General features: G+C 37.6%; 2 protein-coding genes across 2 annotated transcripts; both read left to right on the top strand.

The window, feature by feature from the left end:
- The first annotated feature begins 3824 nt into the window (after positions 1 to 3824).
- Positions 3825 to 5591, top strand: soul5 (heme-binding protein soul5). Its single transcript, XM_042006270.1, has 7 exons — positions 3825 to 3936; positions 4077 to 4136; positions 4264 to 4345; positions 4433 to 4553; positions 4779 to 4915; positions 5005 to 5168; positions 5299 to 5591. Coding segments are annotated over exons 1-7 (642 nt in total). The 5' UTR covers positions 3825 to 3934; the 3' UTR covers positions 5375 to 5591.
- A 2053-nt stretch (positions 5592 to 7644) lies between these two features.
- Positions 7645 to 11227, top strand: nr5a5 (nuclear receptor subfamily 5, group A, member 5). The gene is made up of 7 exons (XM_042005578.1): positions 7645 to 7913; positions 8522 to 8637; positions 8767 to 8908; positions 9203 to 9945; positions 10022 to 10141; positions 10277 to 10424; positions 10551 to 11227. The coding sequence occupies exons 1-7, from the start codon at positions 7814 to 7816 to the stop codon at positions 10796 to 10798; spliced, it is 1617 nt and encodes a 538-aa protein (XP_041861512.1). The 5' UTR covers positions 7645 to 7813; the 3' UTR covers positions 10799 to 11227.
- Positions 11228 to 11241: the final 14 nt, after the last annotated feature.

Genomic DNA, 11241 nt, shown 5'->3' with positions numbered 1-11241 from the left:
CGTCTTTTGACCAATAGCCTCCAGTATGTTGTGCATTATTATTATCGTTTGAAATTTAGTTTCTTGCTGAATATTCCCTAAAATAAAGGTATGTGCGTTCCATATGTGATCAATGAACTATAAAAAAAAAAAGCTCCACAGTCAATAACTTTAACCCATTGTTGTAGTTTCTCACGGTGACCACTAGAGGGCAGAATCATTCTAAAATGTGTTTTAGTGCTTTAGCAATCAGCTGTAAAGATCCCAATACGCTGAGCTTGTTCAATTAAGTTTGGATCACCTACAGAAACGTGTAGGCTTCACGCGCCACCAGGTCATCAGAAGCAAATTAGTTGGCTAAGAAAAGAGAAAGAATATCCACAGAGTGTGTGATTTTTTTATTTATGTATGCAATCCTATTAATGTGTTCACTTTAGGACCTCGTTCATTTTGACTAACAGCAAAACAAACACAGGTGATACTTGTTAAGTATAGGGTTCAACTCCACTAAAATAACAACTGGCCACAACAATACACAATCTCATGATCCTATCTAGGCAGAATGCGGTATCACCTGTTTTTTGTGTGTTAATATCCTAGGTTATAACCTACTGGCATTGTACATATTAGTGATGATTGACAGTACACATTCATATTTATATACACAAATGCTTCTGCTTTGTAACAGAGTTCTGGTGTTTTGTAACAGAGAGGGTTGATTGTCCTGCACATTGTGCTTTTTCCTGAATGATAAAAGGACAAACTTTTACCTCTTAGGCTTAGGTTGTAGACTGCTTTGGTTACAAAACCTCTTGGTATTAATGTTTTTTTGTGCAAGGTGTAACAGTTTTCAAACCAAGATTGTCTATCATTCGCAATGATAAATCTTTTTTAAAAGACTGTATCACTTCAGGAAGTTGCACTCTTATTATATATATATATATATATATATATATATATATATATATATATATATATATTGTGAAGATTGTGAACTTGTCTTTAATTTCGGGCGTCTTCCCAGAACCTCTGAAAACAGCTGTAATCAAACCTCTGCTGAAAGAGACAATCTACACAAGACACAAATGAACAACTACAGGCCAATCTCAAATCTTCCTTTTCTAATTCAGCTGATCAAATCAAATTTTAATCAGCTAAATTACTTTTTAACACAAAACAACTGCCATGATGTCTCCCAGTCAGGTTTTAGACAGCACCACAGCACTTAGAGTGCTCTGACCAAAGTGAGTAATATGTTTGAATACAGACAATAGAAAAATGTCAGTCTTAGTCTTACTGGACCTCAGTGCTGCATTTGATACAGTTGACCACAATATATTACTGGGTGGGCCTCTCTGGCGCTGTACTAAACTGGTTCAAAACGTACTTAGAGAAATGGAAGTACTTTGTATGAATAGCTACAGTAACTTTACATCTGAGCAGACAAGAATTACATGTGGAGTTTGACAACTTTCCATCCTGGGGCCTCTTCTGTTTAACATCTACATCCTTCCACTGGCACACGTCATAAAGAACAACAAAATTAGTTACCATAACTATGTAGATGACACAAAGATATATATTACAGTGTCACCAGGAGACCGAGGCCCCATGCATTGAGGAGATTAATGACTGGATGTGACTGAACTTTCTTCAGTTAAACAACAAACAAAACAGAGATGATTGTCTTTGGAGCCAAAGAGAAATGATTAAAGGTCACCACAGAGCTTCAGTCTATACACATAAAAACCACCAACCAGGCCAGAAATCTGGGTGCATTGATGAACTTGGACCTAAGCTTTGAAAAACACATTAAGATCATCACAAAGTCAGCCTACTGTCACCTTAAGAATATATCAAGGGTAAAAGATCTGATGTCTCAGCAGGACCTGAAAAAACTAGTCCATGTTTTCATCTTTAGTCGGCTTGATTATTGTAACAGTGTTTTTACAGGTTCTACCTAAAAAATCAATTTAACACCTGCAGCTGATTCAGAACTCTGCTGCTCGAGTCCTCACTACGACCAAGGAAGTGGACCACATCAGTCCAGCTCTGAGGTTTTTACACTGGCTGCCTGTCTGTCAGAAGACAATTTAAAGTCCTGCTGCTGGTCTATAAAGCTCTGAATGGTTTAGGACCAAAATACATCAGTGACCTCTTGACCCAGTAAAAACCTGCCAGAATCCTCAGGTCATCTGGATCCAGTTTCTTATCAGTTCCCAGAGTCAGAACCAGACATAGAGAAGATACATTCAGCTTCTATGCTTCACATGTCTAGAAAAAACTCCCAGAAAGCCTCAGATTAGCTGAAATCCTCAGTTTATTTAAATCCTGGTTAAAGATCCACCTGTTTTCTGCTGTATTTTAATGGTTTCTATTTTCAACAGTCTTAATCTGAATCTTTTTCTTTTAAGCTTGATTTTTAAACTTGATCATGTTTTAATACTGTTTTGTCCAATGTTCTTTCATATTCCTTTTTATTTTGGTTTTAATGTTAAATTATGCTTCTTGTATTCTGTAAAGCACTTTGAACCACGCTGTTGTTGAATTGTGCTGTACAAATAAACTTTTGCAACCTTGCCTTCAACAAAATTGGCCAGCACTCATTAAAAAAACAAGGTTTAGATTAAGTGACAGAGATGAGAGACATTGTGCGTTACTGCTCTTTCCCATTGTTCTTATGGGCGTGTGAGGACATTTTGTCTCATGGATGAATGAATTTTCTTGAGATGGAAACAAAAAGCAAAGATCAGGTGTTTCGGCAGGTACAAAACAGGTATCGTGTGGGTTCCAACTAAAGGTGTAATCATTGTCAATAATTCTCTTGAGACATGAATACTTATTTCTTCTCCTTTATTTCTGCATTAGTCGCATTTTTCTGTCTGCGGTGTGAGCCAACAATAAGGGGGTCATTTAGGCATTTTCTGTACAATGTAGTGTTAAATTATAATGCATGGGAACTTTTTACTTGAGCCACTTTCTCACGTGTTGTCATGTCTGACCTGGCAAACAGAAGATCTTATCGGATGGCCGGCTTATTATTTTATCTAACAAAAGTTAAAATACATTAGATAAAATTTCATTTGGTAAAGAAAAGCAAAGTTAGCATTTAGCCTATACCAATGCTGATTTATATATATTAAAACCAAAAACTTAAAATTATTGTTTTGGCAGCAGATACTGGGTATAACTAAGTAACAGCTAATGTAAAGATTTACCAGAGAAAAATATGCTTTTTTTCTTTGTGTGAAAACTGGACTGCAGCCTGCCAGATCACCCATATGGAGGCAACTAACGTGGCAACATTAAATTAAATTAAATTAAATTAAATTAAATTAAATTAAATTAAATTAAATTAAATTAAATTAAATTAATATTTTTTTAATCTCCGGATGAAATTTAGAATGTTGTTGTAATTGTTATTTCTTTATTTATTTTTTGTTCTTAATTGCCAGCCATGGGTAAAAGCAGCTGGCAGGCAGGAGTGACCTCTCGTACCTTTCTGTGTTGTAATGGAAGGGTGTAAAGAATTGTCCATCATCTTGAGCACGTTATGCAGCATTCTTCTCTGTGCAATCAACTCCACGTGTTCCAGAGTTGTTCCAGCACAGAGCCAGTCAGCTCTCCAAGAGATATTAACTGTTCTCCAACAGTTTCATGGTTTGTGTTAAACTCTGAAATTTGTTGTGTACAGAAACTCTTTCAACTGGATCATCTTTGATCTTGGCTTTTATAACTACATTACAGTGATATAAGGTTACAAAACACAAATCATACCGACAGATTTTATTGTTTCTGCTTTGAGTTCTCATTGGTCTGTACACTGCATAGTCTGTTTTGAGTCATGAGTTGAGGGAGTGGCCAGTGTTCCTTTCGTAACAGAGGAGAATAAATACTTGTTATTCACCAGGCAGCAAAATTCCATTAGTGAAGAAGAGAAGAGCAGCATACCACAATGTAAGTACAGTTTTATTTTATAGATGATCTTTGGTAAAGATAATTAAATAAAAGTGTGTGAAATATGCATACATGTGGCAAAGTTATCTTGTCAATAAAAAGGAAAAATATGCAGTAAAAACACTATGTGTGTGTCTCAGGATTTGTCTTACAGGGCTTGTTGGTTTTCTGTTGGTTCTGACAGCTGAGGCCAGAGTTGGGTAAGAAGTGTGCAGTTGGCCTCATTTTTATTGTTTGTTTGGTAGAAATGTTGATTGGTTTATAATTGTATACCCCCTAATATCTGCATCGGTGAGCTTAAAAAAAGTTCCATCTCATATTTCACAGAAACTCCTCTGAGGTGGACTTCTGCACTGAGACAGAACAATGCCTGCTGTTTGATCTGGTTTGTAAGGCTGACAAATATGAAGTGAGTGTCTCTGTCCAAAAAAACAAGATTTAAATTTTGAAAAACACACAAAAAAGCCCACTGCATGTGCTTGTTCATGTCTCTCAGGTGCGTCACTACGACTCTGTGAAATGGGTTGCAACTGATGTGACATCTTACGCCATGGAACTGGCAGCACCCGTAGCTTTTACCCGTCTGTTTAAATACATCACAGGTGAAAATGAGGATGGTGAGTATGTGTACATGTTATTTTCATTTAACCCCTTTATTAACACCTGTTGTCATAACTAAATATTTCATTTTAAAGAAGGAGTTGTGCACAAAAGTATACTATAAACACAAATAAGCAAATAGCAGACTATACATGAAGCTTTTGCAGTGGTTTAATTTTTGCAGTGGGTTTAATCCCCCTTTTTAAACAGTCTCTTTGTTCCTATAATGCTGTTTCTTCCAGGAAAGAAAATCCAGATGACTTCTCCTGTTGTACTGAAATTGCCTGATAAGAGATTTTGGGAAAAAGGTGTCTTCACTATGCATTTCCTGCTGCCAGCTGAATATCAGATGAATCCCCCCAGTCCTACAAATAAGGATGTAAGCCCACAGTTTGAATGACCATATTATGCAATATAATGATTTGAAATCTTTACCGCTTACATTAATAAAACTTTGTTGACTTGCAGGTTTACATCCATGAGACGCCAGAAATGAACGTATATGTGCTGAGCTTTGGAGGATGGTTGTCAAGCTTGTCCAACAACAAGAAATCAGTTGAGCTGTCGACTGTCCTTGACTCTGTTAATGCAAAATACAATAAAGGACACCTCTGTGTTGCTGGATACAACAGGTACTAATTATCATAATTTCCATAATGCTTTTAAACATAAAAAAAATCAATAAGTTGAAAGTTGATTTTGAGCATTTTTGTAGATTTGTGACATAAATGTTTATGTGCTTGTATTTTTTTTTTCTTGCAGTCCAATGACCATGTTTAACAGACACAACGAGGTGTGGTATGTTGTTGAGGGAGACCCCGTGTGTCCCAGCAGCTAGTGACATGGCCTAATCTCCCATATCTTATATCCTGTGAGCCCTGTGCAATGAAAGCTTACTGCAGATGGCACATATGGAGATATGTTGTAGCTGAGCATTGCTTTAAGATGCAATTGTTTTGATAACCTACCTGTGGCAGCACAGATATAAATTCAGTAGCTTTTTATTATCCTCTCTGTTTTCTTTTGCATTCAATAAAGTTACCTTTTTGCAGTGATTTTTATGGTTGTTCATGATTAACCCATCTTATTTGGACGTATGCCTTGAGGAGACAATTTAGCATTTTATCTGTATACCACCAGATGACAATACTAAGTCAAACAACATACACAACATTTTAGGATTTTCGGATCATTTAGTCAGCAAGTTATGGAGATTTAATCTCTGAAAGAGATTGGATATTCTTCTCAAGCTATAGATGCAAGTTAAAATAGTGAAAAAAAAATCATTGTTTTAAATTGTTAGAACTATTCTCAAACTAAAGAGCAGACATCATGAATATTCACCTTTGAGCTGTGGTATCGACGTCATTGTGAGCTTCACCCAAGCAGCTTGCGTTAGTTTGGCCAGAAAATGTGGGTTAATATAATCTATAAATGTTCTGCTGCAAATAAAAGAGAGCTTTTATTGCTTGCCTTGTTACAGTGGACTAACAAAAATTCATAAGTCAAACCTCAGGCCACCTCTATACTTACGTTCTGTAACTTGGTTTATTTTAAAGGTATCTTTGTCATGGTATGTTATTGCAAGAATGTTTTATAGTGCAATATTTTACATAATAAATGAGCAGCTTTTAAAATTCATCTTTACAGATAAGAATATGCTCCCATCCAGATGTCTCTTTCTGGGAAGGTCTTGCATATTTCAGCAAGACAATGCTAAACCATGTGGCTTTGCAGGTGAAGAATCCAGGTGCTGAACTGGCCTGCTTGCACCTCTAACTTTTCACCATTTGAAAACATTTTGGTACATCATGAAATATCACGAAGCAAAATATCTGGCAATGAATGTCCAGGACAGTTGAAAAACCAGAAGCCTGCATCAGACAAGAATGGGAAAACATGCCTCCTCTAAAAATAGTGGAGGACAGTAAGAGCAGATAAATCCTGCAGGAGATACCTGCTCCTGTGGGTCAGCAAGACCAAAGTCTTACACTGAAGAGCAATGAAGAATGAAGAAGCCAACAGTCAAATGGCAGATTGGTTGAAAGGCGCTTCCCATTTACGTAGTAACATGTAGACTAAAGCTAAATGCATGTCAAGCTCATTTTAAACTGGAAACAAGAAAATTCAATTCACACACCTTTCAAATTATTATTATTTACCATATTTTACCAAAAAGGTTTCACGGAGAAGCAAGTCCTCCTCTTTCAAAGAGTTCAGGTCAAAATTTTGCATTCATAAAAGTTCTGCATAAAAAGACAAATGTTTGAAATGGTTTTTTTTTAAAAGAAAAGATGGTGAGGTAAAAGAAATTAAATTAAATTAAATTAAATTAAATTAAATTAAATTAAATTAAATTAAATTAAATTAAATTAAATTCAAATATATTTTCCCTTCATTAAACTTTATACAACAGTTTATCCACAGGGCAGTTCTTAAAACACTTTTAAAATAATATTAAGAGGTAAGTATTGTTAAGTTAGTGATAATTTGAAGCTCATTCCGTGTATGAGAAAGTAATGTTGCATTGCTCTGGGTGCACACAAGAAACATTTAAAATAATTCTCCTTGTAAATCTAGCATTGCACTGGTGTGGAGTGACATAAAGCTAGAAATGTAACAGGTAATGTACCTAATAAGCAACATGTATGTCTATCTTAGTATGAATAATATCCTATTATTTGTTTATACTTGGTGTGTTTTGCTGAAAATACATATTCTTCTTCTTCTTCTTCTTCTTCTTCTTATTATTATTATTATTATTATTATTATTATTATTATTTTTACACTGTTTTGAAAGTGAATTTTACTTAAATAAAGTGTCTGCATTCTTCCATTTGCTGTAGCAGAGCTTCACCAAACCAGAATAACTCAAAAGCTAACATTAACTCTGAATGTCTGCAGTTTGGTTATGCTCACTGTTCTGTGGACTCTTATCTTATCAGCTCAGATCCAGTATGACCCAGTGATACTGAAATGATTTCACTTTATTAAGATTCCAGTAGGTGGCTGTCTGATCGTCTACATTGAGGGGTTGGCTGGCCATGGCTGACATACTGACTGGGTAGGAGTGCCAGTCAGGAGAGGTTTTATGACACTCATCACAGATCGAAGTCCACCTGTGGACCTTAAACAACCGTCAGTTCATGGGAGAGCTGGGCCTGACCACCTCCTGTCCTCTCTGTGGTTGTCCTGCGGTGTCTCTCTAGTTTCCTGATCTCTGCAATCATGTAGATCAAGCTGAACTGACTGAGGAGCTCATTCCCCATCAGCCACCATGGACAAACCTGGTTATAATACACATCTGGCTCAGTCTGTTATCCACCACCCTGGTAACTACCCAGAGGATCTGTTAGCTTTGGAGGGATCATCAACATGTGAGTACTAGTGGACGTGCACTGTGGATATATCAAAAGATATATATCAAAAATTCATATGTTTAAATTATAGCATTTCATAAGTGTACCTAATATTTTATTCTCAATAATCTCAAAACTGATTTAGCCACAGAAGTATCTGTAAATATATTTTATATTATATATGGCAGTACTTGAACTTTGAAAGTATATATTCAAACAATAAACAATTATAAGTGATTTGCCATTTACTAACTTTAATTTTCCATCGGAAAGATGGGCCGCAATTATGTAAGGGTTATATCTGCGATCATAGCTGAACAAATCAAGATGAGTGATAAGGTGCTTTCTGCAGTAGGGGGATGGTTTCTGTTCTTTCAACAGCTGAGCAGTAAACCTCATTACATGACATATTTTAATGTGGGCAGCCTATCTCTCCAGTATTCAGTCTGCAGGATGGATTTTAATTTCATTCAGAAAATGTGGTACAATGCTTCTATGTGGCAGTGTGAGTGATGTGAATGACTGTTTGCATCACTGCAAAACACTTGTCTCCACTCATTTGAAGTTGGTGAAATTTATTTCACCACGTAAATTTAACATTTAGTGTTACTGGTGTTGTTCCCCAGCTCAGGAGCAAAAGGCAGAAGTGGACAGCAGGCCAGAGCTGGAGGAGAGCTGCCCTGTTTGTGGAGACAAAGTGTCAGGATACCACTATGGACTGCTTACCTGTGAGAGTTGCAAGGTAATGTATAAGGTGTTGACAGTGCAGTCAGTCTTTTGAGTATACTGGCCTTTCGGTGACTGCACAGATGTATGATTTATTTTCACTAAGGCCGTCTTATAGTAAACATTTTGTTCTCTCTGACTGCAGGGCTTCTTTAAACGCTCAGTGCAGAATAACAAGCATTACACCTGTGCAGAACAACAAAGCTGCCCCATGAACCTTTCACAGAGGAAACGTTGTCCTTTCTGTCGCTTCCAGAAGTGTTTGGCTGTAGGCATGAAGCGAGAAGGTACAATAAGTTGCCACCACCTCCGGCACAGAGAGAGCATGTTCATGTGTTGGAACTGGTGTTCTGCTCTATTGTGAAATGGTTTTTCTTCTGGCATGCATGCTCTTTTCTCTCTTGTGACTTATCTTAGAAGTTATAAACTAGTGTTGTAATAGCCTCAATTACATATGATAACTTTGTATTAGAAAGACAATATAAGCTCTCAAAATGCAGTGGGTGTGCTTTTACACACTGAATGATCTTGGGCAATATATGAAGTCTGGTATTAAAATTTGTTTTATGTTCTATCTTCAGCTGTAAGAGCAGACCGTATGCGAGGGGGCAGGAATAAATTTGGCCCTCTCTACCGGTGGGACAGACAGATGAAGCAACAAAAGGCAAACACTGCTCCTCACAGAGTTAAGATGGAAACTACACAAACACACTGTCCCCAGTCTCCGAACGACCCTCACCTCATAAGCAGCCTCACCAATGATCCATCATCTCCTGATGCTTTTCATATGTCCCACATGTACCCTTCTGGGATGGGGCAGTCAGATGAACCTTTGCCTCTGGACTGCTCAATGAACAACCACAGAGTACTACCGCCCCCATCCCTACCTTATCCTGGACTTTACTGCACTTTTTCTGGATATCCCCAGGAGAATAGAGAAACATCTTTTAGCTGCAGCGCAGCTCCCACAACCTATACAGAGCATTCAACCCCCAGCAATTTGTTCACATCAAGAAGCACACCAGCATCATCCCCCTGCTCTCCACCAACGTCAGCCACTGCTCCCCTCCATGCTCCCACCCAGAACCCAACCACCCTTCCATCAACCACTCATACACCAAACCTCCTAAACCAGCTACTAGAGGGTGAGATAGAAGAGAGCCAGCTGTGTGCCAAAGTCCTGGCCAGTCTGCAGAGAGAGCAGGCCAATCGAGGGAAACATGACCGTCTAAATACATTCAGTATCATGTGCAAAATGGCTGACCAGACTCTATTTGGGCTTGTGGAATGGGCTAGAAACAGCAGTCTCTTTAAAGAACTCAAGGTGAGGAATTATAAAATAAGGGACATACTGTTATATTCACCATTTTGCATTACTGGAATGCTTTTGCTTCTGGCAGGTGGAGGACCAGATGGTGCTGCTGCAGAGCTGTTGGAGTGAGCTGCTAGTCCTGGATCACCTCTGTAGACAAGTCATGTATGGCCAAGAGGGCTGCATATATCTGGTCACAGGTCAACAGGTACAGTATGAAATAAAATGCTGTATTCTCTGTGCTTATCAAAAACATCTGTTAATTATAGCCATGTTTTCAATGTGTATGCTCACTTATACACATAAAGTTAATTATTACCCCATATGCTTCCTTCTGGTGCAGATTGAGGTGTCAACCATTATTTCCCAAGCTGGAGCAACACTATGTAGCTTGGTATCAAGGACCCAGGACCTCGTGTCTAAACTTAAGGCACTCCAGTTAGACAAGCATGAGTTTGTCTGTCTTAAGTACCTTGTACTTTTCAACCCTGGTGAGAATTTTCTCGTGAAAATTATTAGATTGTTCTTCATGACAAATTTTGATTTAGTTTTATATTTTCACCAATTTTATCCTCTTAAAAGGGTTTATTATATACGTTTCTTTTTTTTCGTTTTAGATGTAAAATCGGTGCAGAGCCGCAGGCAAGTGGAGCAGACTCAAGAGAGGGTCAACCGGGTCCTCATGGAGCACACCCAGCAAAGTCATCCAGGACAGTCAGACAAGTTCGGCCAGCTGCTTCTCCGGCTGCCGGAGGTACGAAGCATTAGTTTGCAGGTTGAGGGCTATTTGTACCAGCGCCACCTTCTTGGGGATTTACCGTGCAACTCTCTTCTTTCTGAAATGCTTCATGCCAAGCATAATTAAGAGGATTTTACATATTGAGACTGGAATTGACTGAGCTGAAGATTTTACTCCTATTTTGGATACTAAGACCCTTTTACTGTCAGTAAGGGGAAAAGCAATGAACTCAGAAATCTGTGTATATGCATGTTTGACAGAGTTTGTATCAACAGTATTACCGTATCTAAAAATGGCTCAATTATTCTTCCAACAGTAATAATGAATGAACATTTAACATGTTAATAAACTGTTCAACAAAACAAATTCATTTCAATAAGTGATTTGGGTTAGCATGTACATGTCTATATATAACTCAGCAGTCAGGTGCCTTTTTTATTTTTTTTTAATCTGTGCATTCTCACTTTGCAAATAATTCATCTGCAGATATTAAACCCACAAACACTGCAGCAATTTTAAAAATTCTAATGACAGAAATTATGCATATGATAAAAATAAAAATGAGTATG

The sequence above is a fragment of the Melanotaenia boesemani genome, chromosome 2 (assembly GCF_017639745.1).
Source record: "Melanotaenia boesemani isolate fMelBoe1 chromosome 2, fMelBoe1.pri, whole genome shotgun sequence".
Taxonomy (NCBI): Eukaryota; Metazoa; Chordata; class Actinopteri; order Atheriniformes; family Melanotaeniidae; genus Melanotaenia; species Melanotaenia boesemani.
The sequence above is the reverse complement of the archived record's forward strand: the minus strand, read 5'-3'. Positions and strand labels throughout refer to the sequence as shown.

What these genes read in the sequence shown, in the direction of transcription:
- nr5a5 (XM_042005578.1), top strand. Translation starts at nt 7,814, where the DNA reads ATGGACAAACCTGGTTATAATACACATCTGGCTCAGTCTGTTATCCAC. An exon ending in TTTGGAGGGATCATCAACAT is followed by an intron (nt 7,914 to 8,521) that starts GTGAGTACTAGT and finishes GTTGTTCCCCAG; the next exon opens with CTCAGGAGCAAAAGGCAGAA. An exon ending in TTACCTGTGAGAGTTGCAAG is followed by an intron (nt 8,638 to 8,766) that starts GTAATGTATAAG and finishes CTCTGACTGCAG; the next exon opens with GGCTTCTTTAAACGCTCAGT.
- soul5 (XM_042006270.1), top strand. An exon ending in ACAGCTGAGGCCAGAGTTGG is followed by an intron (nt 4,137 to 4,263) that starts GTAAGAAGTGTG and finishes CATATTTCACAG; the next exon opens with AAACTCCTCTGAGGTGGACT. An exon ending in GTAAGGCTGACAAATATGAA is followed by an intron (nt 4,346 to 4,432) that starts GTGAGTGTCTCT and finishes CATGTCTCTCAG; the next exon opens with GTGCGTCACTACGACTCTGT.